Source organism: Castor canadensis, chromosome 7, assembly GCF_047511655.1.
Source record: "Castor canadensis chromosome 7, mCasCan1.hap1v2, whole genome shotgun sequence".
NCBI classification, from domain to species: domain Eukaryota; kingdom Metazoa; phylum Chordata; class Mammalia; order Rodentia; family Castoridae; genus Castor; species Castor canadensis.
This window is the reverse complement of record NC_133392.1, coordinates 64,974,411-64,995,713: the sequence shown is the minus strand read 5'-3', so window position 1 is coordinate 64,995,713 and position 21,303 is coordinate 64,974,411. Positions and strand designations below refer to the sequence as shown.

At 54.1% G+C, this 21,303-nt stretch overlaps 1 protein-coding gene and 1 long non-coding RNA gene across 2 annotated transcripts; one reads left to right on the top strand and one right to left on the bottom strand.

Annotated features, from left to right (window-relative positions):
- Positions 1-3,022: 3,022 nt before the first annotated feature.
- On the bottom strand, positions 3,023-10,508 carry LOC141424820 (uncharacterized). The gene is made up of 2 exons (XR_012449753.1): positions 8,088-10,508; positions 3,023-5,138 (listed from the first exon to the last, which is right to left on the bottom strand). It is a non-coding gene; the product is annotated as an uncharacterized lncRNA (long non-coding RNA).
- Positions 10,383-14,351, top strand: Znf503 (zinc finger protein 503). Its single transcript, XM_020168974.2, has 2 exons — positions 10,383-11,259; positions 11,980-14,351. Exons 1-2 carry the CDS (start codon positions 10,960-10,962, stop codon positions 13,606-13,608), a joined length of 1,929 nt encoding a protein of 642 aa, XP_020024563.1. The 5' UTR covers positions 10,383-10,959; the 3' UTR covers positions 13,609-14,351.
- Positions 14,352-21,303: the final 6,952 nt, after the last annotated feature.

Here is a 21,303-nt window from a genome sequence, read left to right as displayed (position 1 = left end):
TAGATATTGAACAGCATATCCAAATTCTAGTATCAGATTTGGTCACTGTAGGATTGGAAGTTGGACAAGATAGGAGACAAGGGTTTTTCAGAAGAGGAAACGGGAGTAGGAAAACACAGGGCACATGGGGAAAACAAATTCAATTTTTCTGATGTGTGGGCTGCTGTACTTCTGGTATCTAGCCTATAGAAATAAAACTACTGATTGCAAGGATATAGGCACAAGAAATTGTATTAGTGAAAAAACCGGACAATAACCCATATGCTCATTAATAGAGGAATGGTTGAATAAGCATAGCATAAACATTCTGTGCAATATTATGCAGCTAAAAACCAAGTAAACTGGCTCTTTATCAGTAACTTATTTATTATCAAGAAAGAAGGAGCAAGTTGCAGAGACCTCTCATACCTTCTTTTGTGTAAACAAGTAATAATGTAAAAACTCCATAGATATGGACGTAGTTTATATGAGATGGTGAGCATGGCAAAAAGAATAGAAGTGGCTGGGCATGGTGATACATGTCTGTGATCTGGGCACTTGGGAGGCTCAGGCAGGAGAATTTCAAGTTCCAGGCTAGTCTAGACTACATAGTGAGACTGTCTCCAAAAAAAAAAAAAAAAAATCAATGTCTGGGAATATGGCTCAGTGGTAGAGCATTTGCTTAGAATGTGTAAGGCCCTGGGTTTGATTCTCAGCACCAATAAATAAATAAATAAACAAACAAATAAAAGTAAAAAGATGGAAATTATACTCCAAGCCTGAAACACAGAAGACTGGATAGGAAATGGAAAGGAAGCAGGGGAAATCCTTAACAGTCTTCTTTGTATATCTTTGAAATTTTTCCTGATCAAGGTAAACATATGTATCTTTTATAATTTGGGGACTATAACTTAAAGCTCTCTAAAAGTAGTTTGGAACTAGATTTTGAAAAGTCAGGTATTACTTAAGGACAGTGGAAGGGAACAATGTGGTCAAGAAGATTAAGCAGGTATCTGAAATGGATTGGAGGAAAGAGAGGTGAAGGGTGGGCAGAACAATTAGAAGGCTCTTGCAGCAGCTGCTCAGTCAGAAGCTAATAAGAACTGAACTGTGATGTCAACAACATGTGAAGAGAGGCAGAGGAAAGGGAACACAGGCCAGAGCCTTAGGTATACTTGTCTGCATGTTGGAAGGAGTAGTAATGGAAAGACATATGTTTTTCTATGAAACTGTCAATGAGTACATCTTGCACTTTGAAAGCCTGATTCAGTGACTCTGAAACCATAGATATTTCTCTTCTTCAGCTTCCTCCAGCATCCATTCATTTGATATTTATGATACAGAGATTCAAAATAACCATTATTTTTTTCATGAGATTTATGGTATCTCCCTTTTTAAATTGAAAACATCTTGGGATGTGACACCACAGAGAATACTTATTGGTTGCCCCCCAAAGTGCAGTGAACCCCGTATGTGGTCATCCATCCATTCAGCAGAGTTGATTATATGAAGGTTCTTCATTCCTTGGAAGGAACACCTTCAGTCCCTCCTTGCCCCCTTGGAGTTTACCATCCAGTGAAGAGAACAGGCTTTCATTAGGAAATAATATTATGGCAGAGGGTTACAGGAGGTGGGAGGGGGCAAGGAGGGGCTTGGAAGCTAAGACCCAAAGATGAGGAGCTGTGAGTCAGGAGAAGAGGACAGAAGGTCATTCCTGGTAGAAGAAAAAATGCATTAACAAAGCCTTTGAGGTGGAAGTACCCAGGCACATTTGAGCAACCAAAAAGAATCCACTGATAGCAGAAAGCTCAGGGTGTGGGGGGAGTAGGAGACAAAGGCAGATAGGCAAGCCAAGACCTGCCAGTCACAGGGTGCAGGCTCACCTGGATCCTAAGAACAGTGGGGATCCAGACACATTTGAGCAGAAGAGAAACAGGGTCTGGTTTGCTTTTTTAAGAAACAGTGCTCTGGCTTTGGTTGGGAGCAGCCTGCTGCTCAATAGTCTGCTTTTCCTAGTAGGCTGGGAGATGGCCAGGGGCTGAGTTGAGTCCATTCCATTTAAACACCTCGCCTTCTTGGCACTTTTCTTCCCCTACCCTCTTAGCACTGACCTCAGCAGCAAGGAGGGGTGTAGTTAACAGGCCGATCCTCCCCAGACTTGTGGGTTGGGATGCTGGGAATCTGAAGGAAAGAAGGGGTGATGATATGGATGGTATGTGGCTAAGGCAAGGCCAATTTCTTCTCTCTGGGCCTCCATTTCTTTATAAAATAGGACATTCGTGGTACCTGCCTCAGAATCTTGTTCTGCGGGCGTAATTCATACAAATTTCAGACAAATTTTAGCACCTGACACCAAACGAATAATTCAAAAGTGTCGGCTTTAGGGTTTGTTCCTCCTGTAGACACCGATTGTATTGTCTGTCCGGAGAGACATTTGGTGGAGTCCCAGATTTAGGGTTACAGCCCCTGAGCCAGGCAGGTCTCACGATCATCAAATGATCAAAGTTTGAACAAATTTTGCGTGCGAGTTTGGGCTTGGGTTGCTAGTCTGTAGGTTCTTCAGTTCTTATGGTTTAAAAAGAAAGAAGCCCCAGACGGGGGAAAAAGGAGCTACCCATTGCTCTCCAGCAAAACCCGGATTGCGAATATGGCCTCGGGCTGGGGCTCAGGCTCAAGATCCCATTGCCTGGGCGGCAGGGGCGGAGCCTGGCGGGCAGGGGGCGGGCCGGCGCGGCGGGGGGGCGGGGCCTGGCGACAGCCCGCAGTCCCACCCCCAGCGGAAGTGCCGCTGGGCCCGCCTCTTGTTCGGGAGCCCGGCTCCCCTTGCCCCTCCCGGGGCCGGATCTCTCCGGCGCTGTTCGGCTCCCGGAGCTGGCTGGGCCCCAGCCCCAGCCCCAGCCCAGAGGGTCCAGAGAGATGTCCCAGGGTCCGCGCATCTGGCTGATCTCGGGCGGTGATCTCTGTCCCACTCCTCCGCCCTCCGTACCCTTTCTCTGTTATCCGCGCGGCCGCAGGCGCCACTGGGGACTGCACAGGTAAAGTCTCGGCAAGTAGGGCGCAGGTGTGGGCGCCTCCGGGGCAAGACTGACCGTGAGGCGATGGCACGTGCCGGGCTTTTTCCCAAAGCGACTGTATTGACCGTAGGGGATCGCGGAGGGCGGATACGGACCCTGGGAGTGCGGCAGTGCACCGTGGAGAAAGAAGGGGCGGGAATGAAGCCCTCGAGCTTGGGGGACCGGTCATTTGTGTCCCCGCGTCTTGCGCAGTCTCCGTTGTGCCTGGGAAATGGTGACCTGTTTGGGTGGGGGTAGATTGGGGCCGTCATACCCGAGGATTGTCCCCCAACCACCTGGCGCGGTGACTGGGTTCTGACAGTTGCCCTGCCCGGGTGCTCACAATCCCAGGTTGGCAGAGTGAAAATCAATAAAAATCAGTGCAGAAGCAAAGAACACGAAACACGTTGGGTTGTTATTATTTGCGTTTGTTAAATTCTTTTCATTTGTTTTTGTTTTTTGTTTTTTTTTTTTTTTGAACTTCCTTCTTGGAAAAGGTGGCTTCAGCTTGGATTCCGGCCTTGGAGAGAGACGCAAAATATCTCCTGGTCTCTGGGCAGGAGCTGGGGTTTGTCCTCTTGCCCCAAACCGCGCAAACTTCCCCAGGCGCCCGAGCGTGGTCCGGCAGAGGGACGGAAGCTGCAGGGCGCTCTGGGATCCCAGACATAACTTTGCCCCGAGCCTCATCATCTCTCCTTTAGGGAGATGGCCCCTCCACCTACATTTCCCTGGTTCACCACCCCCACGCCCCAGGGGCCGCGCCTCCTCCCCTCCTCCGCGCTCTCCCCAGTGCTTTAAATAATGATATTTGCATGCAGGGAGCGATTCATAAATATGTCAGGGCCGGTGAAATATAGGCAACATTTCAAACTTTCTATTTAAAAAACATGAATTATGGCCGCGGAAAATGTGTTCCCATTTAAAGGCGATACGAAGTATTTGGTGTCTCGTCCCCAGGCCCATCCATCACGCAGACAATAAAGAGAGTTTTTCGCCCTGACACCCGCGATTTATGGGCGCCCTTCTCTGCCCTCATCACTCACCCGCCGCGGCCGGCCCGGCGACAGGCCCCGCAGAGAGACAGGCGGTCGCCCCCGCGTGAGTACGCGCGCGCGCTTGGCGCCCCCAAATCCGTACTTCCCGGGGGGGGAGTGCCCCTGCCAAGAGTTGGGGATCTACCATGAGGACCTGAGCAGCCAAGTGGGAGTGGGAACCACACTCATCTTCCCACCTCCACCCAAGCCTTTCTCGATGCTGGAGCCGAGCCGGCCCAGGAGTGGCTTTGAGGGCCGCCTCTGTGTCTGGACCTTGTCCGCGGACAGCGCGCAGAACTAGGAAGTTTTTGGCTCAGGCCGCAGGAGATTAATCTCTGGTTGGAGGTGAGGGCAGAGAACTGTGCAGGGGTCTGCTCAGACTGATTTCTACCTATTCGTCCCCAGGGAAGGCTAGCTAGTCCCAAACTCTCTTGAGCCCCGCCGGAGCGGACGCTTCAGAGCCAAGCTTTCCACAACTTTTACAAGGCACTTCCACACTCTCACCCCCTAGGGCGATTGTACAAACCCTGGTTGGGCGTCCGCGGCAGCTTGGAAACTGATTAATATCAGGGACCGAAGAGTTGCGGAGAAAAAAGGAAAGGGGACTACTTTCCCTAGCGATTCGCTTCTGGCCAGGATGGACCGCCCGGTGCCTTCTTCGCCCTCGCTAATAGCCCACTCTCTGTAGCCCACTGTCCTCCCCAGCCGCCACCGAATCTCTGTTGCAAACTTGCATCGAAGAAAGTTCGGGCTGCATCTGCGGCAAAATTTGCTTTCAGTTTTCGCCGCGGGCGGACTCGGCAGGGCAGATCCCCGAAGTATGAACAGAAGTGGGGGCGGCCAAGCACAGCTGGGCAGCGAGAGGCCGCTCAACCTGGGGGCACCTCTTGCCCAGCATACCCCGGAGGCTGGACTGGCCGCCATCCCTAGCACCAGCATCCACCTTCAGCCTCGGCTGGGCCGAGGCTTTCGGGTACACGCCAGCCAGGAGCCTTTTCCTGTTGGATGCCTGTGAGCTGAATTTATTCGGATAAATGCAGCGCAAACGACAGCCAGAGAAATCCCGCCGATTCTAAAAATGACAAAGTTGAATTTATTAGATCGAGATTCACATGTAAGTGCAGGGAGATAAAAATATACAAACAGCTCTATGTCCGGTATGAACACCACTGATCGCTCTGGCTTCAAGAGCATGTAACATACACATCTGAATGTTTAGATTTATAGAAGGATATAAAATATTCTTAAGTTCTAGGTGTATGAGCATATAATTAAGTTCGAAAATTTCTAGTGCAAGTGTCTTTTTAAAGCCCCTGCTTGGGAGTCATCTGGGCCTGAGATAGAATTTATATGCAAAAAGAAAAAAAAATACAGTGCTTATTTCCTATAGCCAGATTTGAGGAGTCGGTATCTATGGCTCTTTAAATATTTGCAGCGTGGCAGAGGTGAAATAAATATATTTAAGAGAAGCAGGGAGGCAGGTAACTGAGCTGGTTTTGGAAATAAATATTCCTACAAGATCGGAGCGTGAGGACAAATAGATGAGATTTGGGGAGCCCTGTGTGGAGGTCACCAGTTCCACAGCCTAGTTCGCAAGCAGGCTGAGGTGGGCTCTATTCGATATGGGTGGCCTCGAACCGGGGAGTGACTGGGGAGGAAGCTCGAGGCTCGGCCTGAAAGGTCATCACTGCAGCCAGCCCTTAGGGGTGCTCTAGATGCAGGAAGGATGAGTTAGCCTTCGAGGAGCGCTGGAACTGACATTTCAGGTATCAGGGCCTGGGGTGCCACGAGCAGCCCTTCTCCCTCAGGCACTTCAGCCAACCCCCAATCCTGGCTCTACCACCTCTGGCAGTGGGTCTATGGCTTTGGAGAAAGGAGCGCAGAAAAGAGCGGTTTTCCCTTGATTCCAAGGCGTCCCAAAGCACCAAGCCAGAGGCCACCGGGACGAAGGTCATGATTGTTGCTTGAATCCAGAGCCAAACCCCACTCGGCCCTAGGGGCCCCAATTTGAGACCGTGGAAGCAGTTCTCTAGAAGCATTTACTTATGAAATATAAGGCACCCCTTCACCTACTCTAAATGTTGAAACCCCAATGCTCCTTGGGTCTCTCCATATATTTGCAAAGCCTAGGCAACCCTACTGGTGAGGTCAGCAACATTGGAACTGTGAAATTCCAAGACCAAATACTAATTCCAGAACAGGGCGCTTGCAAACGGTCCACCCATCTAACTGCCTGGTTGTCCCCCACCCCCACCAAGGTGCTCAACCTTTTAAACAGGCTGAGCTTCTAAGAGCCCCTGCTTAAAGAAGAAATTAGGATAAACTTTGTCATGAAATCCTGGGACTTGCACACATACCTGAGGCTACCCTGCCACGGGGAGAAATAACCCCGGCCCTGAGAATGCCCTGGTCTAGACAGTGTGACTGCGAATGAAGTGGTTCATTTGGTACACCAAGAAGAGGGAGAGATAATAGGAAATATTCCCTGACACATAAGAAAAGGGGAAAGGAAGAGGAAACGGGGGGGGGGGGCGTTACAGAGTCCAGAAAGAAGCTGAAGTGGAAACAAAAAAAGAAAAAGAGGGTGGGAGAGAAAGAAAAGAAATGGAGAACCAAGGGAAGAGAGCCTAGAAGAACGCAGGCCATGGCGAGGCCCGGAGACCATGCCAGGCCTCGAGGCCCTCCCAAGTCGGGCGCCTCACAAGTCATCAATAGCGGCAAGGCCCTCATGGGATAGTCCCGGCCGGGCGAATCTGGGCCCCATCACCGTTAAGTAGGGTAGTCCTGGGTTCAGCGACCTCTGTGATCTCTTTCTCTGGCCCCACCCCGGGGACAACAAGGCGGAACAGGACAAGGGTGGGGAGGTCCCTGGGGGCGTGCGCCAGTCCGGGACTGTTTGGTCGTTCTGGGCCAGGCTTTCCAGCTCGCCGGGCCTGACCTGTCAGGCGGATTATCTTCGAGGGAGATTAATAGGGGAGGCGGGCTGCAATAATAATCGTTTTGTTTGATGTGACAACTCTGATAGGCGTTGATTTACTTACAAACTGATAGGCTTTTAATTGAGCGCCTCCGCCGAGCCCGAGATGAAAGGGAAGCGGCGGTGAAAGGCGGCCCGCCTGCCCTCCGGCCTCAATACTGATTAGCCATCTCGACAGTGAATAGTTCAAGGCATTTTCAAACTTTTTTCCTCTGTTTTCTCCCCTTCCTTCTCCTTCCCCCCCTCAAATATCTGCCATGCCCACTCCCTTTTTTAGAGAAAACAAATCATTTCCATTGTGTGCAAATAAAATCCCCAGGACATCCACGCCAACAACCGCTGGGGGTTGGAGGCATTAAGGTTAGCGCAGAGTAATTAATAACCCCCCACCTCCGCGGCCTGCTCTGCCTTTGGGGATTCGGCCTCCTGCATGAGGTGCGCAGGCTCGGACTCTGGCGCCTCCCAAAAGCCCAGGGTGCTCAGGTCCCCAGGCGCCCCCGTGCGCTCGGACCTTCCGAGTTGGATTTTGAGCAGAGCTAACGCGGGCGGCCCACGACCCGCGACCACAAGCGCGGCACAGCCCCACGAGTGTGTATGACCATTCCTAGGGGCGCAGGAGACATTCCTAGGCTCCACCAGGCTTTGAGCGCTGGGGCGGCCTCCTCTGAGCTGCTGGAATTAGAAGGAAGAAACTGCGTCTGGAGACTGGACCAGAGGATTGAGAAGGACTCCCAGGTCTGTGATCCTAGCCCCTTCCCCGCCCCGAGCTCTGTCCACAGCCCCTGCATTCAGTGGCCAGGCCTCTGGGGGAAACACTTGCCCAAGGCCGGGCTCACAACGCTGAGAGCATTGCAGGTTGGCCCGAGTTGACACCTAGATAGCCATGCATTCGGTGACACAGACAGACACTAACACCCGCAGGATAAGAGCGGCTTCAGAAACGCTGCTCGGTAGAGACAATTTAGGATTGTCACCCTCGGAAATTGACATCTGGGACTCGCCCTGGAAAGATAATACGACCTCAAAATCTCCCGTGTGACTTACCTTCAGTTGTCGCACAGAGACACTATAAAACCCTCTTGAATGCAGTTGCGTTCTTTCACACACACTCAGAAACACTGGCCCCAAACACACACCAGTTCACGCTCTTCTCTCCAAATTCTCTTTTGTCAAGTTACCATCTCATAAAGTTTACCAACTTAAAGAATCAAGAAGTAAAATTAAAATTCAGAAAAAGAACACCTACGAGAAAATTCTAAAACTCACTCCCAAAAGTTCTCCATACCCTTGCGGACAGAGACAGAAGGGAGAAGAGGAGTTAGGTGGAAAGCCCGGAAAGGGCGAGCACGCGGAGGCCAGACTCCCGCGCCTGACCCTGTTGAGCTCCGGGCGCGCGCGCCTGTCGGAACCCGGTCTTCAGGCTGTGCCCCCCACCCCCAAGCGAGCACAGACGGGCTCTGGGCTCCCAGCCCCACCATTTATCAAAAGGACTTGACAACAAAAGAAGAGCCAGGCGGAAAGGGGGGGAGGGGAGATTCAGTCTTCCAAGTCCTTCCGAGGAAGGGGTGTATCCTCCGCTAGTTTCTACGAGTTTCTAGAGGTGACCCTCGAACTCGCTCCGGACGCTGCCAAAGCCCTGAGAACTCACACAGCGGTGCAAGCACAGATTCACACTGTGCACCCAGACCCAGGTACACGGCGGCACGCACAGCGCCTCCCCTCTTCTTTCCAAACAGCCCGAGTGACGGTGCAAATCGAGGGGAACGCGGCGGTGCCGCTCCGTTTCCCTGAAGAACCCGCATTCCCAAGGGCAGCCGCCCCTCCCTCTCTCTCTCTCCTTCCCTCCGCTCTCCCAGCACAGGTCAGTCCCGGCGTGGCGTCCCATTAAATTCGAGCGGGGAGCTCCGAGTAACCCAGGCTCCCAAGGCTGTGGGATGGCGCTGGGAAGGTAGTAGTGGAAGACTAAGGAGAGGGGAACTGTGAGCCTGAGACGTGTTTCCCCCGCACACCACGATCAGGCCTCTTCTCTTCAGCCTTTTAGCCCTAGCTACGATCCGAGGGGGCCAAAGAACCAAGGGGGGTTGTCCCACCATTAGCCTCCAGTACTCAGGTTACGTTGGTGGTGTGGCCTGGGAAAGAAGTCTCCGAGTATGGGGTCGGGGCACTATGAAAAGTGATGTCCGCGGCGGGATGGCAGCCTGACATCCGTACGCGACATGCTCCCGGGGGATTATCCAGGGGACGTGGGAAATCTCCCGTGTTAGACGTCCCCACCGCCGGTATCGGGTACCTTGAGCCGCCCGAACTCTGAGGCCCCAACCGACCGAAGTCCCCAGAGGTGGAGGATGTATCTGTCTCTCCAACACCAAGAAAGGAGGCGCACACCCCAGGCCTGCGCGCCCCTTCCAGCGTCCTGGGCGTACCTGCACACTTTACTCACGCTATTCACTTTCCTGACACTGAGCGCCTCTTTCCCCCTCTTTCATTCTTTTTCTTGGCGGTCCCCCCCCCCACCATCACCACCATCTCCGGGGGCCGTTCCTCTTTCCCCCTCCTCCGGTTCCCTCTCGGTCTCTTCCTTCCTCTGTGTCTCTCTCTCTCCCTCTCTCTTTTTTCCCTTCAAGTCGCACCCGCCTTGTAATCAGCAACAAAAGCTGACATAAATCACGGGTGGATTGACAAGAGCTGACAAATAACTGATTGATTGCGGTCGAGGCACATTGACAATTGATGGAGGGGTGGAGATGCCCAAAGAACGGGAGGGGGGAGGAAAAGAGAGGGTGGCAGGAGAGAGTAAGAATGGGGGGGGACTGAGTGTAAAACAGAGGAAACATGTGACCCCCGCTCCAGCCCCAATCTGCTTGTCCCCGGGTGTCACGTGGCCAGGAAGGGCGGAGAGCCCGGCGCACGTCGCCGGGATGAGCTGCCACCGCCTCCGCTGCCCTTCTGGTTTCTTGTTTCTCCGCCGCGGAATCTCAGGAAATCAAAGCGGGAGGGCGGCCTTCCTCCAGCACCCGCTCCACACCTTTCCTTATCGTGCTGGCCGAGCGCGCCGGACAAATCTCAATTACTGAGAAGAACATTAGGTTGCAGCTTCCCCTGTCCCCTCCCCACCACCATCAACACCACTACCACCTTAGAGTTGACTGTCTGGTATCCACACTCCCGCGAGTCCTTCGAGAAACCCTTGCAGTCTTTTCGGAACACGCACACACCCCCACCCCCTCCAAAGAAGGTTTCAGTTTATTTTCGAGCTGGGAAAAGGAAGAACGACAAGGAGGGAAAAAGAGGGAGGCGGTGGATGGCAAACACAGAATAAATGTCCATCTCGTCCTCTGAGCGAAATCCAGGGAGGGGACGCACGGGGGGGGCGGGGGGGCGCGGCGAAGAGGGAGCTTGCCCATTAAAACCAGCTCTGAGAGTCCTGGAGGCGGCGGCGACGGCGGCGGCGGCGGCGCGGGACGCGTCACATCCCCTTGACCCTCCAATCACCTCGGGCTCCCATTTGATTGGAAGGCGGCAAAGGCTTTAATCTCCCCCTCGGTGCAGCTGCTTTTGAAGTGAGTTTCCTCGCCAGAGCCCCGGCTGGACAGGCAGCGGCTCACATCGTAGAGCGCAGCGCCGGCTCCGGGCGGCGAGAGCGCAGCGCAGGGACGCAGCCCGAGGCGGACACCGCTAGCGGCCCGGCACTCTCGCAGTCCACCCGGCTCCTCCAGCCCTGCCACGGCTCTGCTGCGGGCCATCCAGGATTATTCGCTTCTGGCTCCAGGCGCTGAGAAGGCGCGTTGGGCGTCCGTGGCCGCCGCGCCAGCTCCTCCTCCTGCTGATCCTGCTCCCCCGGCGAGCGCGCAGCCCCGAGCCCGCCCCGCGCCTCCCGGAGCCCTCCCCCCGCTGCTCCCATGCGCGCGGGTGGGTCATGAGCACAGCGCCCTCGCTTTCTGCCCTAAGAAGCAGTAAGCACAGCGGCGGCGGAGGCGGCAGTGCGGACCCTGCCTGGACCAGCGCGATCTCTGGAAATAGCTCCGGCCCCGGCCCAGGCTCGTCCCCGGCCGGCAGCACCAAGCCTTTTGTGCACGCCGTGCCCCCCTCTGACCCCCTGCGCCAGGCCAACCGCCTGCCCATCAAGGTGCTGAAGATGCTGACGGCACGGACTGGTCACATTTTGCATCCCGAATACCTGCAGCCCCTGCCTTCCACGCCTGTCAGCCCCATTGAGGTAAGGACCCTCTCCCAGGGTCAAGGTGGGACCACTCACCCTGGCTACCCCCTTCGGGTTTCTTTCTCCTGGGATCCGGGGGTGGGGGTGGAGGCGGGGGTGTCGGAGTGATTCAGCTCCGGGATGGGGGGGGATAGCGTTTCCGCACCTCAAAACTAGGGCGGAAAGCGGCGAGGAGGTGGAAAAGGGTGCAAATGCTAGGAAGCAAGGCGGCCCAAACTTGTTTCTCCTTTTAGTATTATTAAAGCCCTTACCCGTGGCCAAGCCTTCCCCCATTCGGCCCAGTGGGCGGACAGGGGCCTGAAATACTGTTCCAAAGTGGCCGTCATCTGGCTCTCCTGAAGCTCGTGTGTGAACACAGCCTCTGAGGCGCCAACCTCCCCAGCCCTTACTTTTAAAGGGTGTGTGCGGAGAGGAGGCACAGATCTAGGTCTATTAGCTAAAAACCAAAACGTTTTTCTTCTTTTTTTCAAATCCAGTTAGCGCTAAGAGAATGCAGGAAAGATCCGCACAGGGGCCAAATGGGGTCCTGCCGCCTTTCCCAAGGGCGAGAATCCTTGAGGGTGGGTGTGGAGGAAGTGCAGCCTAGAATCGCTCCTCGAGGTTGCTATGCGCTTCGTGGGCTGTTGCGGAGGGGCAGGAGAACCCTAGAAGCCAGGATTCTAAAGGGTTTCCCCTTCTTTCTCTGTGTGACCCTCCCTCCCCCGTCTGACTCCGCAGCTCGATGCCAAGAAGAGCCCGCTGGCGCTGCTGGCGCAAACATGTTCACAGATAGGGAAGCCCGACCCCTCGCCCTCCTCCAAACTCTCTTCGGTAGCCTCCAACGGGGGCGGCGCGGGTGGTGCAGGCGGAGGCGCCGGGGGCGACAAGGACGCCAAGTCGGGCCCCTTGAAACTGAGCGACATCGGCGTGGAGGACAAGTCGAGTTTCAAGCCGTACTCCAAACCCGGTTCGGATAAGAAGGAGCCGGGAGGCGGCGGTGGAGGCGGCGGTGGCGGGGGCGGCGGCGGGGGTGTTTCGGCGGAGAAGTCGGGATTCCGTGTACCGAGCGCCACCTGCCAGCCATTCACGCCCAGGACAGGCAGCCCTAGCTCTAGCGCCTCGGCCTGTTCGCCGGGAGGCATGCTGCCTTCGGCCGGGAGCGGCCCGGAGGGCAAGGACGACAAGAAAGACACTGATGCAGGTGGTGGCGGCAGCAGCAAGGGCGCCGGGGGCGCCTCGGCCGAAGGGGGACCCACGGGACTGGCGCACGGCCGGATTAGTTGCGGCGGCGGAATTAATGTGGACGTGAACCAGCACCCGGATGGGGGTCCGGGGGGCAAGGCTCTAGGCTCAGACTGCGGCGGCTCATCGGGCTCCAGCTCGGGTTCGGGCCCCAGCGCGCCCACCTCTTCCTCAGTGCTGGGCTCCGGTCTGGTGGCTCCCGTGTCTCCCTACAAGCCAGGCCAGACAGTGTTCCCTCTGCCTCCCGCAGGCATGACCTACCCTGGCAGCCTGGCCGGGGCCTACGCTGGTTACCCACCCCAATTCCTGCCACACGGCGTGGCGCTAGACCCCACCAAGCCTGGCAGCCTGGTGGGGGCACAGCTGGCAGCGGCCGCGGCGGGCTCTTTGGGCTGCAGTAAGCCGGCCGGCTCGAGCCCCTTGGCCGGGGCATCGCCGCCATCTGTGATGACAGCCAGTTTGTGCCGGGACCCTTACTGCCTCAGCTACCACTGCGCCAGCCACCTGGCAGGGGCGGCGGCCGCAAGCGCGTCGTGCGCACACGATCCGGCCGCTGCGGCCGCAGCGCTCAAGTCCGGATACCCGCTGGTGTACCCCACGCATCCGCTGCACGGCGTACACTCCTCTCTGACCGCCGCTGCCGCTGCGGGCGCCACACCGCCCTCCCTGGCCGGCCACCCCCTGTACCCTTATGGCTTCATGCTCCCCAATGATCCGCTCCCCCACATCTGTAACTGGGTGTCGGCCAACGGGCCGTGCGACAAGCGCTTCGCCACGTCCGAAGAGCTGCTGAGCCACTTGCGGACCCATACGGCCTTCCCTGGGACAGATAAACTGCTGTCGGGCTACCCCAGCTCGTCGTCTCTGGCCAGCGCCGCCGCGGCAGCCATGGCTTGCCACATGCACATCCCCACGTCGGGCGCACCGGGCAGTCCAGGGACACTGGCGCTGCGCAGCCCCCACCACGCGCTGGGACTCAGCAGCCGCTACCACCCCTACTCCAAGAGCCCGCTCCCCACGCCCGGCGCCCCTGTGCCGGTGCCCGCCGCCACCGGACCCTACTATTCCCCCTATGCCCTCTACGGACAGAGACTGACCACTGCCTCGGCGCTGGGGTATCAGTGAGGGGGGGCCGAGAGGGTTAGCAAGGGAAAGGAGCTGGGTGGAGGGGAGGAGCCGAGGGAGGGGCGGGAGCACGGCCAAGGCCGCTGACACCCGTGTGTGAGGAAGACCCGGGCCACCGAAGGACACAAGTATATCCCGTATCTATCTACCCAACAACAGCGAGCGAGACCCGGCGGGAAACTCCCTTGTCCCCACCTCTCACCTCCCCACCCAAACTTTATAAAAGTTGAAAAAAATATCATTTGACTTTTTATAGAAAAAGAAGGAAAAAATAATTGAGAAAGTGTTCATCTGAGGACTTCATCGGTGGGCACTGGTATTTATTTATGTTAGCTCCAAGCGGACCCGTGGTTCAAAAGTGCATTATTTAGTTTGAGCTCCGTAGGTCAAAAGGAGGAGGGGAAAAAAATTAAAACTTGAGGGTAAAAATGTGAAAAACAAACCCTCCCACCCCTTGTAGATTATAAATAAAAAAAAAAAAACCCGCCACAGAACTAGAGGTCTTCTCTTTAATGTTACTTTAAAATTGCTATGATTGTATCGTATGTTCTTATTTAATGTCTGATTGAAACAAATTTACATGCATGTTTGTTACAAAAATGAAAAAGACGAAACAAAACAAGTCACAATTTGTCAGCTCTGATTTCAAATTGCAATTATTTTTAAGGTGTATACCATCGAAAGAGAATGGGTATTTTTTTGTATGTATTCTGGAAGAAAACAAAAAAAAAAAGGAAAAACAATTCTATTCCAAAACCTCATTTGCCTTATTTTGTGCTTTAAAAGGAACACCTAACTATTTTTAATTTTTAAGTCCACCCGCTGAGAAGGGGACGAGGTTTACGTCATGTACTAAGATAATAGACAATGTATCGCTTTAAAGATTAAAATTCCGTATATTTGATGTATTAAAAGGTTTTACTTCTTATTATATTTTTTATTTTGGGGTGAAAGACAAGAGCAGGGCAGTTTGGGCCTCTGCGGGTTCCCTCACTGTTATGCTCCTTCCCAGGACCGTGGCTGAATTTCAGATTGCTTTGTTGTGATTTTCTGGAAGAGGCAAAGGCTTCGGAAGGCCGGCCAGCCACAGGGTTGGCGTAGGAGAAAATGTTTTTTCAAGAGGGATTTTCACAATTTGGAAAGATACCGTCCTTCGCTATCGCTCATTTCGTTTTTATTTAAATCCTCTCTCAGCAGCTGGTTTGTTAAAGGTGAAAGGGAGGGTTGGAGTGGAGAGGTCTTTTGGGTATTTTTTAAAAATTCCCCTCTTAAGATTTTGGGGAGGTTTGGGTTTCGTTTTGTGCAGAAAGCAGAGCAGGCTGGGACTCGCAGGCCAGGCCAGGGCCTCGGGGACATGAAGGCGCCCTCTGTCCCCCTCTTCACGTTCCAGGCTTCCCCTGCCAGGGACAAGCAGCCCACATACACTTGGGCACCGAGGGGCGCTTGGGGAACCTGTTTCCCAGGCCTGGTGAGAGCGCCAGGAACCTTCTTGTCCTTCGGAAACAAAGTGAGTTCGCTCTGCTTTTCTTCTGGCAGCCAACCCCCCCCCCACCCCCCAACTCTCACCCCACCCCGCGGCTCCTTCCTCCCTCCGGAGTCGGGGCCTGCGGCAGGCCGGCGCCGCGGCTGCTTTTCCCCGGCCTGACGACTGCGCAGCCGGCGCTCTATCCCAGTCTGCGCCGCGGGACAGCGCGCCGGGGCAAGGGACCCCGAGCCCCTTCGAAATCCGCCCGCGAGGCTCCGCGCGTCTCTGGGGCGACCGGATGGGCGCGGAGTGGCGTTTGGGGCTGTGAGTTCCACTCAGCTACATCGCCGCGGGAGGCTGAGTCCCGCGCGGCTCCGTGCGGTGCGCGCCGCTCCCTTCTCCCCCTACTTGGGCAGAGGGACAGAGCTGCCAGGAGCTTAGATGGGACCGCGTAGAGCAATGTCCTTATCGCTTTGGGGCGGGGATCCCCAACCCAGTGCCGCTCCCTCGCCCTGCAGGCCTCTGGGCTAAACTCTCCTCTTGCCGCTGTGTAGGAGCTCTGGGCCCAGGGCACCCTTTCGTTGAACCAAAGAGGCGCGGGGCTGAGCGCACACCCCATGCTGTCGTCCCCCTAGAGTCAGGCGATTCTGGGTTCTCCGAGTCTCGGGCTTTCCTCTGTCCCTGGCTCCCGCAGTTGCTTCTGGGAGCTGCGCAGAGTCCGCCTGGGCCTCGATCCTGGGTGCGACAGGCGCCCGGCCCCCGCCGCCATTTGCAAAGGCGTTGAGGACTTTTGAGATTTTCCATCCTCCTTCTAGCACCAGGCTTGCGGTTTCGGGGCCTTTTCCCGGGTTGCTCGCACAGCAGCTCTGGCGACCTCCGTGACGCCGCAGGGACTCCCAAACCACCACCCGAGCAAACTTGGTAGGGCCTCGCAGGCCTCGCCGCCGCTTCCCCAGAGGGGACAGCATCGCGTTCCTCCGACACTGATGGCCAGACGCCCGAGACCCGGGAACGGGAGCTGGCACCAAGGAGGAACTTGGCCTTCAGTGTCCGGGGACGCCGCAGCCCCGCTCTGGTCTGGCGAAGAGAGACTAGGCTGGGCCTGGCTCCTGGAGAACCCTGGCCGACGCGGCGGGTTGTCACCCCCCAGGATCTCGGATAGACCCCCCCCCCCCCACCACCACCACCGGATGCGGGAGGAGGTGGTGCGACCAGGGTCCTCGCACTCCAGTGTCCAGTCTTGGGACCTCACAGCCAGGCCGCTGCTCATTCTGTCACCAGCATCAGCCTGGCCATTGCAACTCACAAGCTACGGCCTGCTTTTGCCTCGCGGCTTTGGACAGGGGTCCCTGGGCCACCACGCCTAGGCCGGTAGGACCCTCTTTCAGGCAGGGAAGAACCTAGAAATTCCCCTGCTCCGGGATTCGGGTCTGGGACCGGCAGGGAGAGTAACTAGGGACATTCATGACTTCATGCCCTGTCTTGGTATTTGATTAACAAAAACCAAACCCAAAACCTCTTAAAATTTTAATGAGATCGTTTTCCCGGAGGAGCGACGCAAAGGCAGCAAAATTCCAGAGCTGCGGGGCCCGGGCTTGAGGGCAGAAAGGATCCCCGACGTGTTGGACAGAGCCAAGTCACCCCGGGCGCGGGGTTAGTGGAGAGAGGGTGGCAGGGTGTTCTGCGTGTCCAGGCCAAGGTTGGAGCTTCCTCGGGGAGTCAAGAGCCCCTCCCCCGCAGCGTTCCCCAGCCACCGCACCCCCGCCCAGCTGCCGCACTCAACTGCTTGCTCCAGAAAGCCGCGGGAGCGAGGCGGGGCTAGGCGGCGAGTGGCCGAAGCCCGGGCTCGACGCGCGTGTCCGCCAGGCGGCGCTGCGGGGCTCGACAGAGCCGTGTGGAGACCATGATCCCTGACTAGTGCACGGACCTCCGGCTAGGTGGTCATCCTAAGACAGCACTTTTAGGACGCCTCTGTTGCTCCTCATCCTTTCCTGCTGCTGATCACCTCCTCCCATGTCTTCTCCACCTGTTCTGGCCCTGCTCTTGTTTTCCGACGCTCTCTTTCCCTATCCCCAAAGGGCTGGCCCAGGCATCCTGGGTCTCTCCTCACCTTGGGGTACTCCCACCACCACTCAAAGGCTCCAACAGGTCACCTTGTCTGCCATGCTTACATGGTCCCACACATTCCTGCCCTCATTTGCTGATGATTTCTAGCAGGGCCCTACATCACCCTACTTGTCTTTCAACCTGATGGAGAAACTAAGTCCTGGAAACCAATGAGGAGAAAGCCCAAGCTTTCTTCTTCCTTCAGTCCTACCCGCCCCACACACACACACACCACCACCACCACCACCACCTGTCTCTCTGGTCACAGAGAAAATGATCTCAGTGTCCTCGTGCTGAGTGACTCAAAATAAATGCTCATCAGAAATGTGTGCCTCAACGATAGCAACAGAAGGAGCAACTGCTGAAATCTGTTCCAAGCCTGCAGCTCTCCAGGTAAGCACAACCAACACAAATGCAGATGCCTGTGACACTCCTGGCTGCACCGTGCTGGCTTTCACCCCACATTCACAGCAACCATCCACCTGCTCAGGCTCAGCCACACCTGAGTGTGCAGCTCACCATGTTCCCAAGCAAATGGGAGAAGGAAAGGTGGTGGACGTGGGAAGGGCCATGAGAAAAGGCAGACAGATGAACAAGGCCCCTGTAGGTGATGAGCCCCAGGGCTTTGCAAAACTCATAAAAGTTGTCCAGAAGGTAGGGACCTGTCCCCAGCAAGGCCATGTGTTGCCCTCTGCTGCACATAATGGCTGAGGCCTCTTCAGCCCTGTGCTAGTGGCCAGATTGTGCTCCTGATGGCTGCAAAGCCCCAGAGGACCTGCTTGACTCTGTGATGGACTATGTTCAGCCATATTATGCTATGTTATTCCATTTGAACTCCACACTAGTTTCATGAGGTCATTAGCATCTCTACTCCATTTTACAGACAAGGAAACTGAGGTCTGAGAAGCACACAAGCTTGAGGCAGGATTCTCACTTGGCAGCCTCTTCCAGAGGAGATTTGAAAGTAGCCCCCTGCCTGGAAACCAGAGACTCTGACTCAGCTGAGGAGAAGTGGTGCACCTGTGACGGGGTGGAGGGGGTGGTCTCTGTGTTATTATCTATTTATTATTGTGGAGATTTTCAAACACACAGAAGTGAAAGGAAATAATAGACTCCCATGAGCCCATCACCCAACCTCAACAATGATCAACACATGGGCAATCTTATTTCCTCCATACCCCTTCAACTTACACCCCCCAGTCTGATGAAATGAGTACAGGCACCCTGTCATTTCACCTCCTTAGGTATTTGTTGCTTGTAGCCAGGATTTCAACCTGTGCCTGGGCTGTGCTCCCAAGTCCAGAACTCATCTCCCTGCCCACCTCAGTTGATGTTCAGTGAGGTTAAGGTTGTTGCTCAAAATCTCCAGCAAAGCTGGGCTTTTTTTCCCTCTAGTGGTCTAAGTTTTATTTTTATTGTCATATTATTGATGTACTGAGGGTACATTGTGATGTTTACAAAAGTGCTTACAATATATCTCAGTTAAATTCACCCCCTCCATCATCAACATTGCGATTTTCGAACCCATTTCTATCTGGCCATAAGCCATGTACATAACCCTACCATTCCCCAAATCCCAGAGGTATCAAGCCCAGGGAGTGCCTGGGGGGTTCTGGGTTCTGGTTTGAGCCCCTGGCTAGGTAGCAGTGCCTGGTGGGGCCACTTAAAGTTCAGGGGACATTCTGAAAGCAAGAACAGCTTAAAGCTACATGGTATAGTGGAAGAGCACAAAGTTAGGGTCAGACTAACCTAGCTTTTAGCTCTAACACTGGTTTACTCTATGGCTCAGTTTCTCTTGACCTCAGTTTTCTTTTCAGTAAAATGGGGGCACTGATACCAACCTGCTTGGGGTTGTTGTGAGGCTCAAAGGAAATAATAAATTAAGGAAGGGTTGTAGCTCTGTGGTAGAGCACTTGCCTAGCATGTATGAAGCCCTGGGTTTGATCCTCAGTACTGGAAAATAATAACACACTTGAAAGGTCCAACCTACTGCTCAGCCCATAGTGGCTCTCATGAAAGATAAGTATCTTTTTCCTTTTTTGGTCTTTGGTTTTTGAGTCAGGATCTCACTATGTAGCCCAGACTGGCCTCAAACTTGCAATCCTGCTGCTTCCACCTTTCAAGGACTGGGATTACAGATGAACCACCATGCCTGGCTAAGGCAGGTATCTTTCTTTTCTTTCCAGCATCTCATTTCTTTATGACCAGCTTTCTTGCATAAGAACTTTCTGTGGCTCCCTGTGATCCAGTGGCACTCCACCAGGGTGTCTGTACTCATGGCTCATCTTCTTACCTTTCTCTCTGCCTGTCCAATCCTGAGGCTCACCAAACCTTCTGCCAGTCAGCTAGCCACCCAACACCCAGCTCAATTATGCCCATCAGATCCCCCTTCCTTGGAAGGCCTCAGAACTCCCTCAGTACTCACCTCTTGTAGGAGGCCCTCCAGATTTTTCCCTGTTCTTGCCCTCAGCACTTAATATAAAGACAGAGAACACAGAGAGATTATAAAGGCCACTGGTCCAGGGATGAGGACACTTGGATGTTTGGGTTTGTTTTTGGGTTTTTTTTGTTTTTTTTTTTTTTTGCTGTACTGGGACTTGAACTCAGGGCCTACACCTTGAGCCACTCCACCAGCTCTTTTTTTGTGAAGGGTTTTTTCAAGATAGGGTCTTGCAGAACTGTTTGTCCAGCCTGGCTTGGAACTGTGATCCTCCTGATCTCTGCCTCCTGCGTAGCTAGGATTACAGGTGTAAGATACCAGTGCCCAGAAGACACTTGGTTTGATTAGTGCCTGTTCTTAATTGTGTGACCAGGGATGAGTCACTTACATTCTTGATTGTGAAGTTTGACCACAAACCTGACACAGGACAGTGCATATGCAAGTGAACAGCACATTGCCAGTGATACTGATGTGGCAAGTGTTGCGTGCACCTTACCATTCTTGCACTGATTGACTCATATCCCTACTCCGATCCCCATTTCACAGGTGCAGAAGCAGAGTGAGAGACAAGTGATGTGCCCACATCACACTGCACTGGCCCCTGTGCCTGGTGTTTCACCCTCCACCCTCTTCTTCATATTACCAACAACTCAAAACTCCTACTTTCAATCTCAGGCCTGGCATCACCTCCTTCTGTCCAGGTCCTTCCCACTGGATTCAATGCTCTTCTCTTCGCTCCTGCAGCTCCTGACCATCCCACCATCACACTCTCTTTATATTCTCCAGAAAGTCTGCGGTGTGAGCTCCTAGGGAGAAGAGACTCTCTCCTACACCTGTTTCTAATCCTAGCAGCTGGCATAGGACCTGGGACACGACAGGTGTTCAAAAAATGTGAGAAGGAGGAAAGGAAAAGAGAAGACAGTGGAGAAAAATGAAGGACAAAAGAGAGAACTGATACAAATTAATCTGGCCCCCTTAGGAAAGGATTATGCTTCCAAATGGGGGAGTGCAGTCACCTTAGAAGGACCTGGAATGTTTTTGATTCAAAAGTCAGATGAACTTTAATACATTAGTTAGAAATTGCATTTGCTGAACCGGGAATGGTGATACACACCTGTAATCCCAGTACTGGGAAGGTTCAGGCAGAAGGATCATGAGTTTAAGCAAGCCTGGGCTACACAGCAAGACCCTGTCTCCAACAAACAAAAACAAACAAAACTTAGAAATAAAAGAAATTGCATTTGCTGTCAACAACAAAGATCCCTAAATAGTGGTATAAGAAAGATAAATGTTCTCTCAGAGTGAAAGTGGGCAGTCTAGACTGGAGTCCTCAGTCACCAGAGACCCCAGGCCTTCAGTCTTAGGCCCTGCCAGTCCAACCTGGAAGCATCCATCCTCACATTGTCTGCGTGGATTTATGGCCTTATAAGAAGAGGAATAGACACCAGTTATCTTTTTTGATCTCCACCTCCACCCCCCCCCCCCCACACACACACACATACAGAGAAAAGGCCATGCAAAAACACACTGAGGAATTAGCTGTCTACAAGTCAGGAAGAGAACCCTCACCAGAAATTGAATCAGCCACCACCTTGATCTTTAGCCATCACCTTGATTTTGAACTTTCAGCCCTTAGAACCATGAGAAAGAACTGTTGTTTCAGTCCCTAGTCTGTCTATTTTGT

Bases quoted from the DNA above. Each gene is read 5' to 3' on its own strand.
- Znf503 (XM_020168974.2), top strand. From the start codon at position 10,960: ATGAGCACAGCGCCCTCGCTTTCTGCCCTAAGAAGCAGTAAGCACAGC. The intron at 11,260-11,979 runs GTAAGGACCCTC...CTGACTCCGCAG, and splicing joins CGCCTGTCAGCCCCATTGAG to CTCGATGCCAAGAAGAGCCC.